This window comes from Tachypleus tridentatus, chromosome 6 (assembly GCF_004210375.1).
Source record: "Tachypleus tridentatus isolate NWPU-2018 chromosome 6, ASM421037v1, whole genome shotgun sequence".
NCBI lineage: Eukaryota > Metazoa > Arthropoda > Merostomata > Xiphosura > Limulidae > Tachypleus > Tachypleus tridentatus.
Genome location: NC_134830.1, coordinates 77,464,931 through 77,492,150, shown reverse-complemented (window position 1 = coordinate 77,492,150; position 27,220 = coordinate 77,464,931). Strand labels below are relative to the sequence as shown.

Here is a 27,220-nt window from a genome sequence, read left to right as displayed (position 1 = left end):
ATTGAGGTGAACCACAACAAATGGTTTTAACTTCTCTCTCTCTAAAACCATTTGCATGCACGTTTGCTGCCAGTGGGGTATTCGCCCTGATCTTGAACTATGTATTGATGAAGTTGTGCAACCTGTGGTCCTTGAAACAAAGTTCTTGAGGCTTATTTTTGATTGCAAGCTGACCTTTATACCACACTTCAAGCAGCTACAGGTCAAATGTACAAGAGTATTGAACATCCTCTGTGTCTTTTCTTCCACCACTTGGGAAGTGGATTGCTGTTCTATGCTAAAGATATATCATGCTCTTATTAGATCAAAACTAGACTATGGATCTCTGGTCTATGAAGATGATGCACCTCTTTCATTATCAGGGACTTGGGCTCTGTACTGGGGCATTCTGCACTTCTCCAATTCAGAGTTTATACACAGTCTCGTGAACCTCTTCTACACCTCTGCCATTTGCAACTGCCTTTACTGTGTGCTTTGAAACTTTGTTCCTTATCAAAGCATCCCACCTGGGATTGTGTTTGTCTTCCTTGGTGGGCTATTCTTTTTTTGAACAGATGATCTGCCATTGCTCATTTTGGCCTTCATATCCAGGTGCAGTTGGATGAATTAGGTCTGTCTTTGGATAACATTGCCGTATCCACTGGTCAACCCATCCCACCATGGCTGATTACAGTCCCCAAATCTGACCTTTCTTTAAGTCACCTGAGAAAAACAGATACTCCTGATTGGAAGTACCATCTTTTACTTACTGAACAATCTTTCCATTCCAATTTATACAGATGGTTCCAAATCAGTTGATTCTGTGGGCTCTGCCATGGTTTGTTGTGGTCCAGTGGTTGCATACAGAATCCCCTCTACAGTTTTTGTGTTCACTGCTGAACTGTATGTCATTCTCTTGCCCTGGATCACATAGAAGCTAAGCAGTACTCAAATCTAACTGTATGTTCTGACTTGCTTAGTTCTCTACTGGCCCTGGAATCGCTTCATATTAGTTCCTACCCTGTTCTTGCCGATATTTAAAACAGACTGGCCCATTTCTCTTTAACATCTACTTCTATCTAGTTTTTCTGGATACCAGGCCACTTTGGTATTTGCAGAAATGGGCTTGTCAACACCACAGCTAAATTTATTTGCTCTGGCACTATCACTGCTGTGCCATTTCAATACATGGACTATGGTCCTGTATTCAAGGCTCAGCTCTGTACCAGTTGGCACTTGACTTGGAGTGATCATCGTTAAAACAAGCTTTTCCAAATAAAACCTTCTGTTGTACTTTGGCAGTCCTAGGAAGTTGTTCTAACTAGACTACTCACTGGTCACAGTTTTTAACTCATTGTTTTATTTTATCTGCAACTGATGTACCGATTTGTTGTCTGTGTAACACTCAGGTCACACACAGTAAGCCACATTTTACTGTCTTGCTGTCATTACAACTCTCATCAGTGGCACCATTTTAAAAAGTTTTTTGTCCCAAGGTTTATCCATAATATTATAAAGCGTTATTGGTGATGGTGACACTGTCCACCTTAGAAATGCTTTTAGTTTTTTAAAGGCCATTAATCTTTTTAATGTTATTTAAGTTTTTTAATTTATACATTAGAACTTTTTTAACGTGATTCCTTTTTAAGAATCAAAGTACATCTAGTCCGATTTGAAATTAGAAAATAGCCGTAACGTCAAATAACTTGAAACCAGGACTGGAAAAGCCAACTTCAGGTGTCTAACGCTGCTGTTTGAATTACCCATTAGCCATCCTGGTGAGTTATAATAGTTAAAATGTTGTGACAAGTATTTTAAAAATTGTATTATTTTACTTTCTGAAAACTGTCATAATGTCAAATAACTTGAAACCAGGACTGGAAAGGCCAACTTCAGGTGTCTAATGCTGATTTTTGAACTTGCCTGTTAGACGTCCTGGTGAATTATGATAATTACAATTATGCTACAGAAAGTCTTTTACAACTTGTATTACTGTAGTTTTTCTCTAACTGCTGTAGACTAGATTGAAAAATTGTATTTAATGTTATTTATGTTTTTAATTCAAAAATTCAACTTTGTTTTGTTTTACCTTATTTCCTTTTATGAATTTTAGTAATTTTACTTTAATTTTAACTTTTTACCAGATGTTTGACACAGATAGCTTTGTTGTTTTGCACCATAAAACACCAAACCAAACCAACCTTACCACACATAAAACATTGTAAGCCATCAGGCTTATTCTGTTTGCACTGCCAACTTGCTTTTTTAGTTCTACCCTAGTTTACTACATTTACTGCATGGTGTTTTCTCTCAACTCTTCTTGAGTAGCTACTTTGTTAATCTAGCAAAGTTGAATCTTATGTATATACGTGACTGTTTAAACCTCGTTCGTAATCTGATTTTAATGTCACTTTAATTATCAGTTCATTTGGATGACTGTAATCTATTTCCCAGTTCTTGCAACTTATGCTCAAAAATGTGGACTGGCTTGCCTTAGCATTGAGTTAAATTATGTATTTGTGTTAAATTATTTGGTGTTTCTTGCTTCCTATAATTCTGTTAATCTTTGTGCTAAAAGCTCAAAATCTGGAGTTCATTATAAGTCCTAATATAACATTTTGCTACTTCTGTGGTTTTTAGTCTCAAAAATATCTTCTTTTTGGACATCTGTCCAACCTGAAATTCTGGCAGCTTCATTTAAAGCAGCTATATAATTCTCAACATCCTCGTCAAGCCTATTGTGAAACAATGGTATTGAGCCCATTAAGTTAACTTTTTAGATTATCTGCAAGACATCACAAATTAGTATATATGTATATATATTTTAGTACATGTTAGTTTACCAATTTAGACTTTTTGTAATCTTACTGATACCCCAGTTTAAAAAAAACTAACAAAAAATGCTATCATAAGATGTCAGTATTAATTAGTATGTTTTAAATGCTTATTTTTTAATGAAAAGTTTATTTTATTTAAGGAGTGGAACATGGGACAAAGAGCTTCTGACACACGAGGTGTTGTGTTTGAAGATGTTGAAGTGCCAAATGAGGTAATTATGCATGACTTAGTGTTTTCTACAGTCAGCTTGTATTCAACATAATTAAGTTATATGAAATTGAGAGCCATTACAATTTTAGTTGTTGCATACCTTCAGCCTGTATTCAATGTGACTGAATTATTTGAAGCTAGGAGGTCTTAATTAAACTTCTACAGCTTGAACATAATCTTTACATGCATCAGAGAAAATATGTTGAAAATTAAAGCTGTTGTACTATTATAAGTTATTATTTAATGTTATTATTATTATTATTTGAAGTGATTTATGTTAAATAAAAAATAGCTAGACTTATATAGATTTGTTAATAAAAATAACATGGTTAAGGTTTTGAATTGGAGCTTAGTTGTAGAATCTGTTATACAATAGTAGATTAGGCTTAGGACATGTGATGGTACCTGTAAGTTTGTAATTCATCTTACTGGTGAATTGTAAAATAGGTTACATACATTCTTTTATTAAACAATTACAACCTGAAGACTAGTTAATTATCTGTTCACCTTTTAAGGATTATCTTGCTTATGTGACTTTAGATTGATTAGTTTAAATTCATTCTATAAATCAGTCAAAATATGTTATATTATTACTATTAAGTTTAGAATTACATGTATATCAAGTAAAAACTAGTTATTTTTCATCTCTACAAAATTAAAGTTGTCTTCACACTAAAATAATTATTTTGAAGTATGGATAGAATACTGTAAAATGTTGTTGGCAAAAGACTACTGGTATTTACATTTAGTATTGAGTATTCATTTCCAGGCTACAAATACAATAGTTAAGACTATTGTTGGAATTGAGCATTCGCAGTTTGTTAGATATGGTGGGTGTAATTAGACGAGGGACTGGAATGTAAGTTTGTGATAATAGTGAAGATATGCAATTTAGATGTAAAGTTTGTGGGTTAGTGGAGAAGTTTGATGTTTATTAAGTAAAGGCAGTAGATAAAGAAAAGAATAAACTGTGTGAAATGACAGAAGGATTTCAAGAGGAGTTTTGGTTTTTACTTGCAAGAAATACCTCAGCCAACAATGACATTCAGGAAATTAGAGTGCTTTCTAGTTATAATCAGTCTATTCTATTGAACAACCTAGTCTGCCCTTCGCTTGTGCAGATGAGTAACTACTGGAGGAAAGGAAAACAAAAGGGTGAGAGAAGAACGTAGATGATAAAGTCAATTTTAAAGAAATTTATAACAATCTAGGGGATGGAACAGCTGAGATGTTGTAACTTGTCCTTTCTTGTCCCTAAACCTTATAAATTGCATATATCACAGACAGTCAACCTTGACCTACCCAATACTAAAACATGTTTGTTGTAAAGACTGTTATTAATGTTCCTGACTGAATATTGATGTTAAATATGAATTTAAACATTTGTGTTGGTCCATATCACTTCAAAATGAGAAAAATAATGTTGTCTAATACTATCTGCATGAAAGATATTTAATCTGATTCTACTTGTGTTATTCAGAAACTAACTTCTCTTACTGAAGATGTTCTTTCAAATTTTGATTACTGTGTTTTTCTTTTTTGACACTTAAACTTATTTTTCTGATAAACAAAAACTAAGTTGCTTTTTTGATACATTATTGGAATTTAAATTTAAAGACACTAACATGCTTTCAGTAAACACATTGATGACAATCCTTGGGGCTGTGCCCAGAGATGTTAAGCCCTAATGTGGAGAATAGCTGCTTTGCAGGAGGTAGAAGGTAGTTAATTGATTTATGTTACCAGTTGTTAGTTTCTATACACTGAAATCTCAGCTTTATTAAATTAGAGAAAAAGGTTAATGAACCTTGTGTCTAAGTTAAAGAATACATGATTAAATATTGTCTACCAAAGTTCTTAAACCTATGTGCCATATGCGTTAAATGTGCATTGCTTGGGTAATTATTTTCTGTGTTAATTTAGTATCATAATTTAGTTGAGTGCATTTGATCAGTTAGACATGAACTCATTATTACAGTTCCTGTCAGTGGTTAGAAACTTGTATCAGTAGCTGCAGTTCACTTGGGCTACTTTTGCTGTTAAAAATCCCAATTTTCAGTTTCAAGATGTTAATATTGCCAAAGTTTTGGGTTAGAAATGGGAAATTCATAGTTTTCTGCTTTTGAAAATCTGTTTTTCACATTAATGTTGAAACTATTGTATTGTGTGATGCACCAGTAATTTTTTTTATTTTTGTTCTGGCTAAACTGTTTCTCTATAATATTTAAAATGTTGTACTGTATGTTGCACCAGTATTCTATTGCTTTTGTTTTAGCTAAACTGTTCCTGTACTGTACATGTAAATTTCACATGATAATTGTTGTTATTATATTGGTTAATAGTAGTAATGCTTGTGTGATAGGTTTTGAAACTTCTTTGTTTTGAAAGTTGTACTTCCAAGTTAAAGTTATATACTCCTATCAAAAAGGTGATAACCAATATAGGGATGGTTCAGACTGTTCATTGAAATCAAAAAAATAAATACTACAGTTGGAACCTTATTGTATTTAGAACTCGGTTATAAATTTAATATTTTAGAGGAAAACTAACAGTTTTAAAAGAGACATTAAGTATAGTTTATTCCATCATAGCAAGTTCTAATGTAATTGAACCAGTCTAAGTGCATTTTGACAAAAGGTACAGACAACATCTGAAGTATGAGAATTAGACAATATCTGTAAGAGCAGTATATGGTTGTGGTAACTCAGTGACACAGACTAGTAGTGTGTTAGGAATAAAGAAACGTAGTTTGGCTTGTCAAGTGAAATTCTAAAGCAGTTGGACCTTTGACAAGAAGAAAACTGTATATAGAGTTTATGATACTGATAGAGTAAAGAATTTGTTGTATATATGCTAAACTATTTCAAATATATAAATGTATATATTTTTTGAAATCAAATGGAGAGCATGTTGTACATTTATCTTTGAATTTATAGTCAACAACTCACAGCCACCTACAGTAGAAGAATCCTCAACCAAACAACAACACAGTCCATATGTCTATATATACTGTACTACTACCTAGAATGTAAGTTTTTGACAATTGGACAGCAACTCATAGGATTATACTGTGGTAAATAACAATGGAATAAAACATTAACAACAACAGAAACAAATAAGCCTATATACACACAAGTGTAGTAGTACAAATATTGTATAGATTACAGTTACTCTATATAACTGTGTCAGATTATTTTGATAAATGGGGTAAAAGAGGAAAATATTTTAGGTTAAAAAACATTGAACTACAAGAGTTTGTTAAACATGAACTAAAGATGAGACAGAAGAGAGGAAAGAAAGACTGAAAGGAAAATTTGGAAATAGAGAGAGATTAAGAGCATAGACTGAGAAAAAGAAGTAAAAAGTATAAGAGCACAAAGCTCACCCATTTGAAGGACCCAAAAATAACAATGGAGTCAGGGCTAGCTGACCCAAGCTATCCAAATTTACTTAACATAAAGATGGCATGGATGCTTTTCTAGAGAGATATAGGCAACTGGGCATTCTCTCCTAGCCAACTTCTCACAGAAAAAGACCCACAAGTATTTACAGGTATGATGTCAAAAGATGTCATGAAGTGATTTTACTGAAATGATATGAACTTAAGGCTTTTGTTGAAAATTCAGAGCAGCCAGACCTAACACTGGAGAAGATGTATTTCAATTTTTGACACACCTGCAACAATATTTCACCTGGAGGATTAGTGCAAAAACAGTTCATGATCACGTGTTCAACTGACATTTCGATGTTCTTAAAGGAGACAACACCAAAAGATGTGGAGGAGATGATGAAGCTGATGGAACAGTATATGGAAGCCCACGGAAGTAAAACAACTGACAAGTCCAAGAATACCCAGTTAAATTTGAAACCTCTTAAGGCTGTCCTTACCAGAGATGACAGATTAATAGACAGAAGGGATAAGAGATGCTGTGTTTGGTTTAAAATGAGACAGAGTGCAAGTTAGTGTAAATTTGTTACCAGGAAACAACAGCAGAAACTTCAACATAAAGCAGCTGGAGCTATTTGCAAAGACATCGCTGATAAAAACCAAAAGAAATGTGGCTGGCACAATGGATACTACTGCCAAAAGAAAGAGAATCAATATGGCTTATCAGATTCAATACATAAAGAAAGTGGGATTGATCAGTGCACAACTAATGGCTGGTTTAAGTTGGCAAATGGATAAACAGTGTCACATCTGATGGAAGCATGTGAAAAACATAAAGAGGTGCCAACAAATTATATGTTGAGGGCAAGAAATGAAGATCCTACAGGACACTTGGTGCAGTAGTACAGCAGTAAGAACCAGTTTAGTGTCTGATGACAAGCAAAAACCATCTGTGTTTGCTGATCAATAGGACTACAAGAAAGTTTCCCATAGCAAACATAAAGGTAGATATCTATATTATGTAGGAGACCCAGAAGCCATGTGAATGAAGAACCAATAAACAACTTAGTGATAGGAAATGTTACAGGAAGAGAAAATATGAAGGAACTAGATATAAGATTGATGGAGCATCTGCTGTCACAACCAGAGCCCAAGAAAAGAAGAACTAACAAGATATTTAGCCCCTGCAATTATCAAAAGGCAACATCGCAAATGTAAGTTTGCATGAAATTAAAGAAGCACAGAATAAAGATTCTTCACATACAGAAGCCTTGGGAGAAAATTGAGCACAAGACAAGGGGGAAAGATACTTATATTGGGTTGAGGAATAATTCGTGTTTTTTCAAGTTAAAAAAATATATTCATAAATGAAACGCTTTCGCAAAATATTTCATGTCATTTGGTAGATAATTTTTTGCTCTAATAGATGGTGTGTTTGATTTTCATATGTCTTTAATTTTTTGCTTTCATTTTCAGCTCATTAAATGGAATGTCAAGTGGACAAAATCGAGCATTTTCGACACCATCTGCTTTTCGCATTTAATTTCTTGCAATTTCGTTTAAAACAATGCATACTATATACCTAGGTATTACATGAAATAAAGTATTATAATAAATGTTTTGGGTGTAATGTGTTCATGCATTGAAGTATTGTATAGTCTTGCATGTAATGCTTGAATGAAATTATTTAAAAATGCTCACGAATTATTCCTCAACCTAATAAAATAGAAAATTGGAAAAGAGTGCTATACTGAATCTATTAAGACAGTTATACTGGGGAAGTTAAACAGATCATAATACCAACAGAATATTGGACTCGTTTATTGAAGTTGACTCGTGAATCAATTGTGGGAGGACACTTGGGAACAAAGAAAACTGCAGAAAGAATCACCAGTAACTTCCATTACCTGGGAGTCATTAGAGATGTGGGTAGATTCTGCATGTCATTTGACCTCTGCCATAGGACAATTCCTAGAGGAAATATAGCCTCAAAGTGTCATTGATGGAGATGCCACTCATAGAAGAGCCATTTAGTAGAGTAGCTGTGGATGTAATCAAGCCATGTGGGCCTCTGTCAGATAAGGGGGACAGATATTGCTGGCAATAGTCGATCATGCAGCTTGTTATCTGGAAGCAATAACACTGATGAAGATAAACATAGAGGGGGTAGCAGAAGCCCTTCTGAAAATATTTTACATAGAAATCCTAACTGGCATAGAAACCTAGTTTACTTCAGAATTGATGCATGAAATCTGAAGACTTGTCAGTACTTGGCAGCTCTTTACCACTCTATGCAATTCTAAATGTAATGAACTTTATGAGAGAGTGGATGGAATTTTGAAGAGCATGATAAAGATGTGCCAAGAGAGATCATGCATCTGGGACAGGTATTTGCAAATAGTATTATTTGTTTATTGAAAAGTCACACAAGCAAGTACAGGATTTTTGTCCCTTTGACTTACTTTATGGAAAACAGTACAAGGTCAGGTGCAAATATTTAAAAAGCTGTGGATTGGAGATAAAGATTCAGAAGTGAGGAACATACATAGAAGTGTATGTGTTAAACCTCAGGAATTTACTGAAGGAGACTGTTACATGCAGTTTAAGGAAGTTGGAAGCACTTCTATGACAAGAAAACCAAGGATCTATGTTTCAAGGTTGGGCAGAAGGTCTTAGTTTTGCTGCCCCCGAACCAGAACAAACTTTCCTTGCACTGGAAAGGATCTTTTGAAGTACAAGAAGTAATCAACAGAATGGACTACAAGGTGAATGGGAAGATCAAAATCTACCAAGCCAGTCTGTTGAAAAAGTATTTTAGGGGAGAAGAACAAATGCGTGAAGCTATTGAAATAAAAATGGATGTTGTAGGTGTGACAATCATAGATGCAGGACCAGTAGATAGTGATTTTGTCTTAGAAGATAAGGACCTACTAGACTTAAGACCAATAGGTGGAGATGAGAAATACAAAGATGTTAACATGTGAATAACTGATTTGCAATCAGAAAAAAATTTACGAGAACTACTTTGCCAGTACAAACATATCTTGTGGATAAACCAGGAAAAAAAATCTGGTGCAACATAGGATCGAAACTACAACCAGAGATCTGGTCAGAATGAAGCTTTACCAGATGTCTTAAGCAATGAGACACCTGATAAAAGTGGAAGTTGAAGCAATGTTGAAAGCTGGAATCATTGAGTCTTTAAATTCAGCCTACTGTTCAGCAGTTGTAATCATGAAGAGGGACAAGTCAAATCATTTCTACAAAGATTTCTGGAAGCTGAATCTTGTGAGCTCAACTTTGAATGAATGGGCAACCCAGAAGCCATCATGACAAAACTAGATGGGTCCATGTTCTTTTCAGAGATTCACCTTAGTAAATCTTATTGGCAAATCCCAATGAAAAAAGAGAAGACAGCATTTTTGACACTGGATGGATGGTAGCAGCTTAAACAGATGCCATTTGGGTTACTCAAATCAGCAGCAACATTCAACTGCATGATGAGAATGATGCATATAACCACTAACATTGAGTGCTATTTGGATGACATTCTGACACACACTGCCAGATGGGAAGACCTCCTGAAAAGACATACAAAGTTGTTCCAATGAGTGAGGGCAGCAGGCCTCTCCATCAGACCATTCAAAAGCTACATAAGGATACTCTCCATTGGCATTTGATGGACTGATACCACCATAGAAAAGGAAAAGATCATCAGCATACAAGATGCACCTAATTTGACTACCCTTCCTGGGTTTAGCAAGCCACTATAAGAAATCCATCCCAAACTATGCTGGCATTACTGCACCAATGACTGACCAAGAAAGGCTTGTTCAACACAGTGAAGTGGGAACAAACATGCCAGGTGGCATCCCAAAAATGTTGAACATGTTGGAAAGTTTGATGATTCTTAGAATTCCAGACTTTAACAAACCATTCATTGACCCTGCAGACCCTTAAGACAGTGGAACTATAGCAGTAGTCTTACAAGAACATGAAGACATTGTTTCTTGTAACATATACAAGTGAAGAGCTGTTAAATTATGAGAAAAATGACTCTGTAATTGAATGAGAGTATCTGAGTATTATATTTGCCATTCAGAAGTGCCATAACTATCTGTATGGAAGGAGTTCATCCAGACTGACTGTAAGCCAGTTGCATACATTCAGAAGTGCCATAACTATCTGTATGGAAGGAGTTCATCCAGACTGACTGTAAGCCAGTTGCATACATTCAGAAGTGCCATAACTATCTGTATGGAAGGAGTTCATCCAGACTGACTGTAAGCCAGTTGCATACATTCAGAGGTGCCATAACTATCTGTATGGAAGGAGTTCATCCAGACTGACTGTAAGCCAGTTGCATACATTCAGAGGTGCCATAACTATCTGTATGGAAGGAGTTCATCCAGACTGACTGTAAGCCAGTTGCATACATTCAGAGGTGCCATAACTATCTGTATGGAAGGAATTCATCCAGACTGACTGTAAGCCAGTTGCATACATTCAGAGGTGCAAGATCAAAAGTACAAGGATCATGAGAGGGGTGTTGTATCTTTCAGACTATGGATTCCACATTGAAGTCTTCAAAAGGTCTACAAATATTGGAGCAGACTTTTGGATGAATTAAGAACAGTCTTTGTGTATAGTAAAAAATATTGTGAACATTTCACTTGAAGAGGGGTTTATGTCATGATATAAAAGACTTGAGTTTGTGAATAAATATATTATGATTGTTTAGTTGCTTTTTTTATTATAAGAGAGTGAAAAGCAGATTATATTAAAAGACTTGTGTCTAAACAGACGATTATATAATAAATATATAAATAGTGTGAAATTATTGTAAAAATCTGACAATAGCATGAAGTTCACTGCTTTAGAAGTGATAAGACTAATGTTTAATCTGTTAGAGGAAACCTAACAGTTTTAAACCAGACAAGATGTACAGTTTGTTCCATCAAAGTAAGTTTGAAAGTAACTGAACCAGCCTGAGAGCACATTAAAAAGGATTAGATGATTACTGTAAGAGTAACACACGACTATAGTAACTCGGTATCAATGGATTACACATGGAATACTAGTGCAAGATGAATAGAGAAAGGTAATTTGGATTCTCAATTGAAATTCTAAAGCAATTGAATAGGCATAAGTGGATTTTTGACAAGAAGGAGAAAACTATGCATCATGTGAATATGCTTATGATCTATATAGTGTAAAGTATTTATTGTACATATGCTTACATATACTTACATAAGCAGTAGCCTTACATAACCAAAAGACTTGTAAGGTAAGATTTTTTATCTTATTCGATAGCCAACATGGTTTCATTAAAATTCTATACTTTTTAAGTGGCTTTGCAAAGCATCTTTTATCAGACTTTCAAAAGCTATTTCCACAACTGGTGGAAGATTAATATGCCTGTAATTACTGGGACTATTTTTTATCAAAAAGATGAGTTATACTAACTAACTTTTAATCTGAGGTGCCTGTCTATTATCAAAGAACTGACAAAAAATAGTAGTACATGGTTCACATATCTTCCAAAACCCTTAGGAAAATACCATCTGGCCTAGATGATTTGTCTGCAGTTGCAATTGTGCTAAATTGTGTGTAGTTTATTTAAAATCAGTGTCTTCATAATGTTGTGTTATATAAATTAATGAAGAGGGTGTATATATCTGTATTCAGGATAGTATTTAAGGCAGGAAGTTTTTTAAATCCATGTGAATGTTGAAAAATTTAATAAATTTGTTGTTTATGATAAGCATATTTAAAGCTTTGTACAGTGGCTCCACACATGTGCATATGTAACTTGCAACCAAAACTTTTATTTTTAATCTTTGAATTTATATCGTAAATTTTGTAAAAAATAAAACTACTGTTAAATTATTCTCATAAGAAAATATGTTTTATAGTACTACTAAAATTTAAGTTTTTCATTAATTCTTTAATATAATTTTGGCATTTGTATTTTAGAACGTTTTGTTAAAAGAAGGAGATGGTTTTAAGGTTGCCATGGGTGCTTTTGATAAGACTAGACCTCTCGTAAGTACTGAAGCTGTAAATATTTTGTTCTCAGATAGGAAAAAATGAAATATTGTGAATCAGTAAAAGGAAAAAGATTTGTTACATACAATATAAAGTTTTAGTGTTTTGTTCACACAGCAGTCACATACAATATAAAGTTTTAGTGTTTTGTTCACACAGCAGTCCTCTTGAGGTTTAGAAAGAGAAACTATTGAAATATATACTTGAAAACTTGATAGAAAAATTTTTACTTTTTTATAAAATTATTTTAAGGTAAAATATTTTCATAAGTTTCAACAGTAGAGTATTAACTTTTATATAACAAAATATAATTCAAATTTTAAACTATTTTTACCATCTTGAATAAACTGATATAGTATTATATTAATTAGAACTTAATTTTTTAAATATGTTGAATCTTTTAATGAAATTGCTCGCTATAATTACATAATTTAACATAAAATATAATGATTTGACTGTACTTTCAAAGCATAATTTTAACTGAATGTCCATTTGATTGAGAAGTAATGTTAGCAGTAATTATGAATTTTCTAAGTATATCTACACAACTTGTGACATGTTTTTATTGAAATGTACAAGTCTATCACACACAAATAATGAAATAACTGTATTTGTACTCAAGATGTGTCTGAACTGATGGTGTTACTCTTACTGAGATTCTGACAGGTTGGAGTGCCAGATTATGTGCAATGAGAAATATGTTTTCATCCATCATACAGTTTGTGTTTAAATTTCCATAACCTTTACCCTATATTTATATCAATATCACTGTATGTGGTACCTGGTAATTAATATCCTCTATCTTGAACTGTGTAGGATAAAGTGAACAGCTTATCACTGACATCAGTTAGTGATTGGTTAGATAGTGCTCTTTTAAAGGTCGTGGAATGCAAACTTTGACCCCCACTTGTGCACATAGGGTTAATACCTTATTGCTCAGAGCTAAACTGTGTAATATAAGTTGAAGGTTGTTACTGTAGTGTTATAATTACCACATCAATAAGAAGTAATTTTAACTATACCTATTAGGTCAAATGTAGATGTATTGCAATCTTAAAATAACCCTTATTGATAGCTTTCCTAACAATTGTTATATAAATTAAATCAGATGTGTAATGAATTTCTGAGATATTGTTTGGTAACTCAAACTTAGTTGTGGGGTGAACATTATTAGGAAATGTGAGATTTGCAACATTTATTTTAGTGCAAGCACTTCTTTCAACAGGTGGCAGCAGGTGCAACTGGTCTTGCTCAGAGAGCCCTTGATGAGGCTACCAAATACACTATGGAGCGTAAGACATTTGGTAAATTCCTATCTGAGGTAGGTTGGATGAAGTTATTTTGCTTAACTATTTCTAGTCAGGTATCTTGTGGTATGTGTGGTCACTTAATCTAAAAATTATGTATGATCTTATCGTCTACAAGACAAAAGCATTAAATGAAATATTCAAACTCAGAATTTTTGTTTAAACATAAATTTTATTACATTTTATGGACAAATGTTAACTCTCTCAGTGTGGGCTAAATGCAAGGGACTAACCTTGTGACCATTTTTTACTTGTTATACTTTTCATGTTATAACTTTTAATAAAGTAAGCATATCTTCATACGATTTTTCAGATTATTGCAAAATATTTGAAGGTTTTTGTGTGCAAAATATCAGATTTTTCATAATTTTTAAGATTTTGTAAGTAATGTTTTTCTTATGAATTCTTTTTCTCTTTGAATCCAACACGCAAAGTAATTTTGATTTTAAGATTAAAAATAATTTTGTTCATGAGAAAATTTTCAAATTTCTCATCCAAAATGTTTATAACTTCTAAATAATTGTCAAATGTTTGTTTTAGAAAAACGTTATATTTTCACTACTGTATCTCTGTATGGGTTTGGTCACTGATCTCGTAACTGCAATAAAAGATGAGAATATAAATTATGGTTTTTCTTGTTATAGGATAATTATAACACAAAAGTTTGAATACCTTAAATATCATAACATTATACATCAATATATATTTATTATTTTTATATTATTGCCCTTTCAGCTGTACTTAACTAACATTACAGAAGTTGCAGTGATGTGGTACATATGTACTCGTGTTACCATATCAAAGAATATAAAACTGACCTTTACAATGCAACCTGTCTTGGTTGTAGCTTAATGGACCAGTATTTTGTAAAATACAGTTATATTTCATTTATAATGTATTACATATGCATATGCATAATTATTATTTATAAATAAGTTCTTAAATTTCAGTAATATTTTATAAAACAAAGAAGAGTAAATAAAGAACATTATAAATCAGTTACCCTTTCTAATTATGAGCTTTGTAGTTGTTTGCTGCTTGCAGTAAGTTGCTAAGCCTTATCAAATTTTGCACTTAGATGTAAAATAAAATTTTTTTTTCAATATTTATATATGCATTTTAAAATTAAAAATTACTCCACTAGTACCACAGATTTCTAGTAACTAAGCTGTATTTGGATCTAAAAGATATTATTTTTCAAACTAATTAATGTCTTACCTAACTAGTTGGAATCTGGCATGAAAGAAGTTTCCCAAATATTTTGCAAGGGCTTGGAAAACCACTAGGGGATATTCTGAGTTTTAGATTAATTATGCACATGTCACTGGAATAAGTAGATGCACATAAGCAAGCATTTTCAAAACATGAAAGAGATAGGCAGGTCCACTTTGGTTGATTCAGTAAGTGTTTTCATATCTCAGGAAATAGAAAAGATAGGAGGTTCTTGTCTTAGATTCTACCTCATCTGTATCTGTAATTTGAATACCTTATTGATAAAAACTAGACCTTGTATTTAAACATCACAAATATCTAACTGTATTCAACATACCTCATGACACACAAAAATTGATATTTATTTAAGTAAATAATTGATAATTATTTACTTTTAAATTAAGAAATTAACTAATATAACACTAAAATTTGAATTATAGTCTAAAATATGATACCAAACTACTCAGACACATTCTAAATTTTGAATGTGAGCCTACAAATGCAATGACATGGCGTATGACCATAAGGAGACCTGTCTTGTTAGGGTTAAAAAATACAAACTGCTAATTTAGATATTTTCCATACCAGGTTCATTTTTACTTTTGGAGTGGAAACATTTTCCACCCAGTAAATAAAAAAGTCTACCTAGCTAAAAATATAAGTTCTTTTTTCATATTTGAAGCTAGTAGTAGCATCTTCCACCCAGTGAAAAAAATATCTGTCTAGCTACAATTGTAGGTTCTTTTTCGTATTTGATGTTAGTAGAAGCATCTTCCACCCAGTGAATAAAAAATCTGTCTAGCTACAATTGTAGGTTCTTTTTTCATGTTTGATGCTTTTTTTATAGCTCAAATTATTTGAAAACAGTAAATTTTTGAGATGCAAGAAATTTTCTTTAAATACACTGCTGGCCAAAATCTTAAGGCCAATTAATATAAAGACTCAACCACTTATTTGAGTAGAACTTTGAAAGATGAATATAAGAAAAGGGTAAATAAAAATAAAAAAACTGTTTTAGCATTTAATAGGGAAAATGAGAACACTATGAAATTAGCCTAAGTACTAGCTGGTCAAAAGTTTAAGACCATACCAAAAAAAAGTACTAAACAGGGTAGGAAATGCCCAACAAGAGGTCTCAGTAGTGAGTTACATGACTATTATTGCAAATAACTCCAAACATTTGCTTTGGCGTGGTCAGTATAAGCATTTGCAGAAGGCTGGCTGGGATGTTATTCCAAGTGGTAAAGATGGCTTCATGAAGATCATGCACTGTTTGGAATTGACATTAATTTCTATAGACTTCCCTTGCCATCCACTCCCAAAGATTTTTAATTGGGTTCAGTTTATGCGAACACACTGGATGGTTCAAAAGAATCACATTATTTGCCATGAAAAAGTTCTTTGTCCTGCTGGTATTGTGGATTGCAACGTTGTCCTGCTGAAAAATCCATTCATTTAAACATAAGCAAGGGTCTTCAGTCAATAAGGATGCTCTCTCCAACATGCCAATGTAGCCAGCTGTTGTTTGATGGATGGAGAAAGCACCCCAGATCATGATGGAACCTCCTCCACTGTGTCGTATAGAAAATGTCTCCAGTGGGATATCCTTATCATGCCAGTAATGTTGGAAGCCATCTGGACCATCCAGGTTATATTTTTTCTAATCAGAGAACAAAACCTTCATCCACTTTTCTACATCCCATGCTTGGTGCTTCTCAGCAAAGTTTAACCAAGATGTATCGTGGTGTGGAAGGAGGCATGGCCTTTGAAGACATTTACATTGTCTTATTGTTCTTGAGCTGCATCCTGTGTCCATAAGGGCCTTAATCTGGTTCGACGATCGGCTGGTGTCTTGCCAGACAACCCGTTGAATCCTCCTGCTCGATGCCGGAACAATTTTCTTGGGCCGACCACTTGAAATTCTCATTCCGTGTCCCTCAGGGTCTTTTAAGAAATTTGCAACAGCAGTTTTACTATGCCCAATCTCACCAGTGCTGGCACTTTGAGAGAGACCTTGCTCTTGCATTCAAACTCTGTCAACTTTTTAGCCTTTGCCATGTTTATACCCAATGTAACACAGGAGATATCAGTGGGAGATGTTGATAATGCTAGTACTTGAACACAAATGACTAAATTTTGTTACGTGTTTACCAATTGACGCTTCGTTTCAGTATGGCATTAAACTTTTGACCAGCTAGTATTTAGGCTAATTTCATAGTGTTTACATTTTCCCTATTAAATGCTAAAAAGATTTTTATTTTTATTTTTCTTATTTTCATCTTTCAAAACTCTACTCAATAAGTGGTTGAGTCTAACAATGCAAAATGCATATTTTTTCTTTATGTTTATTGGCTTTAAGATTTTGGCCAGCAGTGTATATATATATATGTAATGTTGTCAAACCTGTAACTGTGTTTAACTAGTAGAAATGCTGCCTTATGGGTGGCTGCCCCAGGGGCAGCTGTTCTTTCTAGTTATTACTAAGCATACTATTAAATTGCAATGTTTTTATATATTAAAAGTGGTACCATGTATTGAAACAAAATAATAGTTTTTAAGAAATTCAGTTTCTAAGTACTAGACTTAAAAATTACTTTCATAAAAATATAATGAATCCCTCAAACAGTTCTAGTGAAAGTTGCATTCCTGTTGTGAAGAGGGAGAGTAGTTTCTTTAGAACTGTGTACTATTATAAAGAAATAGTTGTTACCCATACCACAGTTTTTAGTTGTCTTAATCTTGAATACCCAAAGAGTGAAATTTTTACAGAGTTTTTTTTTGTGGTGCTGTTCAGTTGATGACACAAGAGTTTTGGTGTAACATACATAGATACTGATATACATTCTACATCCATTGTAGTAATATTAACTAGCTTGTGTGAAGCCTAGCTTTTAAGTCAGTGGCATAGCAGCATATAGCTATATTATGACTGATATATAGGAGTTAATATGAGTGAAAATGCAAGGAACTACAACTTACTAGATAGGATTAGCTCAAACAATTTTAAACTATTAATTATTTATTGACTAGATGTATAATCTAACATTTCATCTACCTAATGTTCAAAGAAGCAATGTATTGATGTATATGTAAACAAAATTGATTGAGATCTATGAACATACATTTTTATATCAAATAAACAGATAGTAGTATATTGTATTTTAATACCTAGGAACAGTATACTGGTATCAGTTAAGGTAGAATAAAAAATAATTTTATACCTAAGCAGAAAAATAATGGAGATTAATATAGAATATTGTAAAGACATTATAAACTTAAATAGATATGAAGTAATATAAAAGTGATCAAACTTTTTCTCTGTTCTGTGAGTACTATATATCTTTTATCAAAATAAATCTTAAAAATTGCATGAATAAAATTCAAATGATTATTATTGTAAGGATATTTGTTTTTAAATCCCAGCACCAAGCAATCCAGTTTATGTTGGCTGATATGACTATTGGCATAGAAACATCCCGCTTGGCATATTTAAGAGCAGCTTGGGAAATCGACCAAGGTAGAAGAAACACATACTGGGCTTCAATAGCCAAAGCTTTGGCTAGTGATGTGGCTAACAAGTGTGCTACTGATGCAGTGCAGGTACTTTTCTTTAAAAAAACAATTCATTTTTGTTATTTACAGAAGAAGGAACATTTACAGTAAACAGTATGCGAACAGACATAATTTGTTTGTGCTATTCAGTTGTTTAATTATTTATGTTTAAATTAATTATAATACATAAATCCTTACCATTTGAGTGAATTACCCATTTTATAGTTTTTTGTAGTTAGTAGTTTTCATTTAAGTGCACCATCATTTTAGTAAAAGTAAGTAAATGTAGAAACAACACATGCATCATTCCTACATGATAGCATAGGCAGGAATTAATATATACCAATACATATTCAATTATGTTTGAGTTTAAGTTATTTTTATCTGTTAACTTTTTGCTGAACTGTGTACTTGTTTTAAGATACCAGCAACTTTTTGACTTAAAACAGAACTTTATCTTCTTTTTAATTTTGCTAAAACATGTTTGGGTGGATTTACATATTTTTGTTTTATATATATGCAAAACATCACACTTACAATATAATCATATTTGTTTAAGAGACTTTTAAAGGGAAGCAACTCATGTAGCAAGATAATATGTAGATCAGTATTTTGCTAATATTATATATATTATCAAGTAGATGCCATAAAGAATGTTCTATACTTTAATGATGACATGTTAATAGAAAGAGCCCTAAGCAGCACTGACCCAAAATGACACTCTCATTTTGAATGAACTACACATAATGAATTCTGTCAGATAAAGCACAGAAGGGTATTTTTTATTAGTTATTGTTCTTTTTCATTCATTTCTGATGTGGCTCTCAAGAATATTTATGACTGAGATGAAGTTTGTAGTTTTTCAGGTAAGTATATGTAGACTGCTTCATGCTGCTAATGCTAGAATTAGTATATATTTATACTGGCTGTTGTTGTTATAGTTCCTCCATTTCAAGTTCTGTGTGGTGTTCATTACTCTATTCCACTTGATATTATCCTGTGCACATTTTGGAGTTTCTTTCCATAGTGACAAATAATGACAAAATACAGGTTATTTTAAAATTCATATTAAGACATACTTTACAATTATTCACAACAAAACTTTGCCAAAGTGCATGCAGTCAAATACTTAAGTTACTTTTTTCACATTAATTCCTTTAATAATAAGAAACTTACACATTTTTTTATTGCTGGACAAAAAAATGAGGATACAGGAAAGTGTGAAATGTTCTGTAAATGTTTTAGTTGCCTCTACAATCAGAAATGGATAAAGCTTGGGACTGAACTTGTGCACATATTCTAAATGTATGTGATAAAACAAAAAATTGTTAAATATATTCTGGAGAAGAGTAATAAATACACATTTTGTACAAAATTAAATAAACAGGAAATACTACAGTAGTTTTATTTCTACTTTTCATTTTGCATTTTGGCTGCATAATTATTTTACTTCATTAATCATACATCAAATGACAACAAATTTTAAGTCTCTGTAAACTAAAAGTTTAATCGAATTCTCCTTATAAAAATCTGGAATGAAACATATTTTAATAGAAATGTATGTCAATAAATAATCTGTGGGAAAATGCACTGGAGACTGCATTATTATTATCAAAACTTATAGTTTGAAATATTCCTATTGATATGTTTACTATTTAAAAAGTTTAGAAACAGGATAACTTGTGTTTTTAAGAAGCATCAATGTATCATCAACATATATTGATACACCATGTATGCCTTCTTTTATTTACACATTTAAGTTTCCCTTGACATAAAGTGCACCATGAACTGCTTTTCCTACTCATATTAGAGCTGACTTCTACATTCTTAATCTTTATTTATCTTGAAATACATTTAATAGTACTGTTCTCACATTACTTTTAGGTGTGGGTGTTTTCAAACTGTTATTTTATTGATGTCAACTTCACTTATCTCTTTTGTTGTAGCTCTTCCTTGTGATAAACACCTTATATTTGGTTATTTATAAACTTTCTCCTGTGTTGTAGCTCTTCCTTGTGAAAAACACCTAAAATTTGGTTATTTATAAACTTTCTCCTATGTTGTAGCTCTTCCTTCTGATGAACACCTTATATTTGGTTATTTATAAACTTTCTCCTGTGTTGCAGCTCTTCCTTGTGATAAACACCTTATATTTGGTTATTTATAAACTTTCTCCTGTGTTGTAGCTCTTCCTTTTGATAAACACCTTATATTTGGTTATTTATAAACTTTCTCCTGTGTTGTAGCTCTTCCTTGTGATAAACACCTTATATTTGGTTATTTATAAACTTTCTCCTGTGTTGTAGCTCTTCCTTGTGATAAACACCTTATATTTGGTTATTTATAAACTTTCTCCTGTGTTGTAGCTCTTCCTTGTGATAAACACCTTATATTTGGTTATTTATAAACTTTCTCCTGTGTTGTAGCTCTTCCTTGTGATAAACACCTTATATTTGGTTATTTATAAACTTTCTCCTGTGTTGTAGCTCTTCCTTGTGATAAACACCTTATATTTGGTTATTTATAAACTTTCTCCTGTGTTGTAGCTCTTCCTTGTGATAAACACCTTATATTTGGTTATTTATAAACTTTCTCCTGTGTTGTAGCTCTTCCTTGTGATAAACACCTTATATTTGGTTATTTATAAACTTTCTCCTGTGTTGTAGCTCTTCCTTCTGATGAACACCTTATATTTGGTTATTTATAAACTTTATCCTGTGTTGTAGCTCTTCCTTGTGATAAACACCTTATATTTGGTTATTTATAAACTTTCTCCTGTGTTGTAGCTCTTCCTTGTGATAAACACCTTATATTTGGTTATTTATAAACTTTCTCCTGTGTTGTAGAGCTTCCTTTTGATAAACACCTTATATTTGGTTATTTATAAACTTTCTCCTGTGTTGTAGCTCTTCCTTCTGATGAACACCTTATATTTGGTTATTTATAAACTTTCTCCTGTGTTGTAGCTCTTCCTTGTGATAAATACCTTATATTTGGTTATTTATAAACTTTCTCCTGTGTTGTAGCTTTTCCTTCTGATGAACACCTTATATTTGGTTACTTATAAACTTTCTCCTGTGTTGTAGCTTTTCCTTCTGATGAACACCTTATATTTGGTTATTTATAAACTTTCTCCTGTGTTGTAGCTCTTCCTTGTGATAAATACCTTATATTTGGTTATTTATAAACTTTCTCCTGTGTTGTAGTTCTTCCTTCTGATGAACACCTTATATTTGGTTATTTATAAACTTTCTCCTGTGTTGTAGCTTTTCCTTCTGATGAACACCTTATATTTGGTTATTTATAAACTTTCTCCTGTGTTGTAGTTCTTCCTTTTGATAAACACCATATATTTGGTTATTTATAAACTTTCTCCTGTGTTGTAGCTCTTCCTTCTGATGAACACCTTATATTTGGTTATTTATAAACTTTCTCCTGTGTTGTAGCTTTTCCTTGTGATAAACACCTTATATTTGGTTATTTATAAACTTTCTCCTGTGTTGTAGCTCTTCCTTGTGATAAACACCTTATATTTGGTTATTTATAAACTTTCTCCTGTGTTGTAGCTCTTCCTTTTGATAAACACCTTATATTTGGTTATTTATAAACTTTCTCCTGTGTTGTAGCTCTTCCTTGTGATAAACACCTTATATTTGGTTATTTATAAACTTTCTCCTGTGTTGTAGTTCTTCCTTTTGATAAACACCTTATATTTGGTTATTTATAAACTTTCTCCTGTGTTGTAGCTCTTCCTTCTGATGAACACCTTATATTTGGTTATTTATAAACTTTCTCCTGTGTTGTAGCTTTTCCTTGTGATAAACACCTTATATTTGGTTATTTATAAACTTTCTCCTGTGTTGTAGCTCTTCCTTCTGATGAACACCTTATATTTGGTTATTTATAAACTTTCTCCTGTGTTGTAGCTTTTCCTTGTGATAAACACCTTATATTTGGTTATTTATAAACTTTCTCCTGTGTTGTAGTTCTTCCTTTTGATGATCACCTTATATTTGGTTATTTATAAACTTTCTCCTGTGTTGTAGCTCTTCCTTGTGATAAACACCTTATATTTGGTTATTTATAAACTTTCTCCTGTGTTGTAGCTCTTCCTTGTGATGAACACCTTATATTTGGTTATTTATAAACTTTCTCCTGTGTTGTAGCTCTTCTGTCTGATGAACACCTTATATTTGGTTATTTATAAACTTTCTCCTGTGTTGTAGCTCTTCCTTCTGATGAACACCTTATATTTTTGTTTTGTGATTTGGTGATTATTTTATTACTGATCTAAGTTGTATAGATTTTCTTGATACCTGTTAAACAATGTTTATTATATGTTCTTCTTTGATGCAGATATTTGGTGGAAATGGCTTCAACTGTGATTATCCAGTGGAGAAACTAATGCGTGATGCCAAAATTTATCAGGTTTGTGTGACGTTAGCTGATTCTATTAAAAAAAAGTGTATTTGATATAAATATTGTTTCTTTTTATCCAACATGTGATCAAGTTGTTATACTAACTGTAGTCAGTCTTTTTGATTTTTGTAGTTTTATTTATTCTAATTTGTTTCATATCTTGTTGAAACTACAACATTCTTATGTTGTACTGTGTTTGGGGTTATTTTTGTTAATTTAAATATTGTTTAATATAGGTTTGGATTTGTTGATTGTGATCTAATATTTTCTTTTGATTTTATTTTGCTTGACTTTCTAAGTATTAAATTTTTGTTCCAATATTTAATGCTGCATTTTTGCATTACATTATTCATTATTTATGAAGTTAGTTATTATCTTGACTAATAGACTAATTGTGTTAACTATGATCTAGCCTAGCAAGTTACTTACTTTGCTGCTAGTGTTATAAAGTGTAATATCAAGTGAGGTCTCACATGTCTTGCTCTAATCTCTTTTCATCCTATTACTTATTCAGATTCATTCTGCAAAATAGGTAATGTTTGTTTGTCTGTTAACGTTTACTGAATGTAATATGAAATCTGTGAGTCAAACTTCAAACCTGTTAAATATACGTATAAACTGATGTGGATCTCATTTTATAAACAATGGATTCCATAGAATTAAAGCATTTTAGAATTTATACTTTAATTTGTGTTAAGGTGACTATATTAGAAATTGTTAATGAAGAAAGCAATAGACTTCAACAAGAGAACTTCTGTATTTTGCATTTAAGAACATAATATCCCTATGATTTAAATCAAAATTTTAATAATTATACTGCTTTTAATTTGAGTAATGATCATTGTATCACTGTTTCCAGAAATCTCCATAGCTGTGACATCAATGAATTACAAACACAAAATAAATAAATAAATTAACACTACATTAAACAGTCTTTTATATCTGAATAACATTTTTTTAATGTTTTGCTTATTTATATTTTCAGGTTTGTATTCTTAAATTGATTTGTTATAGAAAATGGTCTTAGTTTAGAATGCTTCTGTTGCATCTAAAATAAGAAATCTCTATAGTTTAGAACTTTTTGTTGAATTTCATTTTAGTTCAGATTATTTTATGAAATGTATAACATAAGAAACTTGTCTGGTTTCATTTTATAATGTATTTATTGTATTGGACTTAAGGAACTTGTCTGGTTTCATTTTATAATGTATTTATTGTATAGGACTTGTCCAATTTAAATTATATTTTATTCACAGAGAAATCCTATCCAATTTAGATTTCTTCTCTTAAAACAATATGAAGAACCTTTTCAATATAGGCTTTTTTAGATTTTTTATTTTTTATATACTGTAGAAAACCATAATATTCTTGAATCCATATTTTGTATTTCCTGTATGCATGTAGAACTTTGTCAGTATATAATCATTATGTTGTATTTATATATTGTGCTATTATTTAGAAGCTGTCAGGACATGATCATTATTAATATTTTCGTTTCTAGTTATAAATATTTTATTACAACCTACATATTTTACATTAAGGAAGTTTTCTTTTTAAAGAAGTACAACATTTTGATGCAATTGTTTTCAAGTATGTAAATTTTAAAGGTAAAGACGGTTTTAGTATTTAAGTCAGCATTCAACAATCTAACAAAGTTTTTAAGTTTTAGAATTGATAGTAGGTATTTACGTTTATGCATATCAGTCCACAAGAATTGACATATTACTTATTTATGGCTAAATTTAATAAATATTAAAAGCTTGAAATTTTTTGTGAAATATTTGCATAAGACTAGGAATGTCTGGGAAAAACAATGAAAGAGACATAGAGATATGGCTGGGTACTTGTCAATTATGGGATAGTTTGATTTTATTAAGTTTGTGTTTTTCTTATAGCAAAGCCACGTAGGGCTATCTGCTGAGCCCACCGAGGGGAATCGAACCCCTGATGTTAGCATTGTAAGTCTGTCAACTTACTGCTGCTGTACTAGCGGGGGAGGGGGGCTATTAAGTAAGGCTTCCATACCTTTTCTTCTGTTAATACCAGGTTCATGTCTTGTTGTAGTAACATTCTGTTTTTCTGTGTTGTTTTTTTAACCCAATGTTAAAATTACATTTTGTTTCACTATGTAAAAAGTTTGGGCAGTTGGTACACTTTGCTTTGTAAATGTTTCCTGGTATGGTAAGTTTCTTTTGTAACCTTTTTAAATGTGGTTCATTTTCATTCCTGGGGTGAAACTGAATCTATTTGTTACGGTTATATTGACAAGCTAGTTCCTTACAAATTTTACCACAGAGGTATGCTAATATTTTCTATATATGGGATAGTGCAAGTGATTAGTTTTCAAGCAGTTTTAACCCTCATTTGGGAAAAAATTATAAATTCCTAATTTTGCACAACATTTCCACAGTTTCATGTTATTGACTTTTTGTTTTTTTATGTCCAGCTACAAATAAATAAATTTGTCAATTTGAGTGGATTCATACATGTATGCACTGTTAATTCTAAGCTTTGAATATATTGTTGCTTTAAATACTACAACGTTCCTTACTGTTAAATTTTGTGTACTTGAGAATGATTGCATCGGTGGTTGAAACATTGTACCTGTTTTAAAAATATTTTTCCTCAGGGTAAAAGCTGTAACTTGTAATAAAATAATACATTATCAATATGTTTGTTTATAACAATGCTAACTTTTGTGTTGTGTTGCTCTGAAGAGGCTGTTGGTCTTAATGTTACAGTTATTGTCTGAAGAGGCTGTTGGTCTTAATGTTACAGTTATTGTCTGAAGAGGCTGTTGGTCTTAATGTTACAGTTATTGTCTGAAGAGGCTGTTGGTCTTAATGTTACAGTTATTGTCTGAAGAGGCTGTTGGTCTTAATGTTGCAGTTATTGTCTGAAGAGGCTGTTGGTCTTAATGTTGCAGTTATTGTCTGAAGAGGCTGTTGGTCTTAATGTTACAGTTATTGTCTGAAGAGGCTGTTGGTCTTAATGTTACAGTTATTGTCTGAAGAGGCTGTTGGTCTGAATGTTGCAGTTATTGTCTGAAGAGGCTGTTGGTCTGAATGTTGCAGTTATTGTCTGAAGATGCTGTTGGTCTTAATGTTACAGTTATTGTCTGAAGAGGCTATTGGTCTTAATGTTGCAGTTATTGTCTGAAGACGCTGTTGGTCTTAATGTTGCAGTTATTGTCTGAAGAGGCTGTTGGTCTTAATGTTACAGTTATTGTCTGAAGAGGCTGTTGGTCTGAATGTTGCAGTTATTGTCTGAAGAGGCTGTTGGTCTGAATGTTGCAGTTATTGTCTGAAGAGGCTGTTGGTCTGAATGTTGCAGTTATTGTCTGAAGATGCTGTTGGTCTTAATGTTACAGTTATTGTCTGAAGAGGCTGTTGGTCTGAATGTTACAGTTATTGTCTGAAGAGGCTGTTGGTCTTAATGTTACAGTTATTGCAACACAAACCTTTACATTTATTGAAAATATGCACACAATATTGTATGTTGCATTACCATAAATGTATGACACTAAAATATTGGAATTTTTATATTTGGTTTGTGTTGTATTTACTTTTTAAATGATGTTGTGTTTTGTTTCTTTAAACTCTTATACATTATTTATTGTGTGTTATTTAAAAGAGAGTATAACGTTTCCTGTTTACTGATTTATTTTCTCCCTCTTAGATATACGAGGGAACCTCCCAGATTCAGCGAGTAATTATCAGTAGGGAGCACCTTAAAAAATTTAAAGAAATCTTATGATGACAGAAGGAACAACATGAATTCATTGCAAGGCTTCACAGTATATTTTTTCAACATTCAGTCTCACAATGTACTTAACTTGATTTCTTGTAAACAATAAACACATTTTTGAAATTGGTACTAAATGTTTAAATAAAATGTTATGCATTGACTTAAGTGTATTTTCAAATAACTTAAAGACAAATACTGTCACAGTTTACTTGTTGTTGCTTGTGTAGAATGTTAAAGTTAGTTATATATTCATGTTTCTGATAACTGGTTTCTGTAGTTACCAGTTTATCAGTAGTGGGAACATTTTGAAAGCTATGTTTATTCATATTTATGGTATAGAGCAGTGGTTCCCAACCAGGTGGTGTGAGATAACATTTCAGTTTTTGTTGTTTATATTAAGGGTACTGTCCTATATAGTGTTTATGTTTATATTAAGGGTACTGTCCTAAATATTCAAAAATTATGTTCGATTTTTATTTTTTATTTTTTTTATTTTTCTTGTTACAGACGTAGCTTTTTA

General features: G+C 32.1%; 1 protein-coding gene and 1 long non-coding RNA gene across 9 annotated transcripts in view; both read left to right on the top strand.

Annotated features, from left to right (window-relative positions):
• The window catches only part of LOC143252854 (medium-chain specific acyl-CoA dehydrogenase, mitochondrial-like), a 60,139-nt gene extending 33,279 nt beyond the window's left edge, over positions 1–26,860 (top strand). For all 8 annotated transcript variants that reach the window (XM_076505633.1, XM_076505629.1, XM_076505636.1 and 5 more), the window contains 6 exons: positions 2,957–3,028; positions 12,392–12,460; positions 13,689–13,784; positions 18,406–18,582; positions 22,891–22,962; positions 26,632–26,860. In XM_076505633.1, the coding sequence (XP_076361748.1) occupies positions 2,957–3,028; positions 12,392–12,460; positions 13,689–13,784; positions 18,406–18,582; positions 22,891–22,962; positions 26,632–26,709 (564 nt within the window). In that variant the 3' untranslated portion in view covers positions 26,710–26,860. The remainder of the gene's footprint in view (positions 1–2,956; positions 3,029–12,391; positions 12,461–13,688; positions 13,785–18,405; positions 18,583–22,890; positions 22,963–26,631) is intronic.
• On the top strand, positions 4,661–12,383 carry LOC143252855 (uncharacterized). The gene is made up of 2 exons (XR_013029208.1): positions 4,661–4,748; positions 5,964–12,383. It is a non-coding gene; the product is annotated as an uncharacterized LOC143252855 (long non-coding RNA).
• Positions 26,861–27,220: the final 360 nt, after the last annotated feature.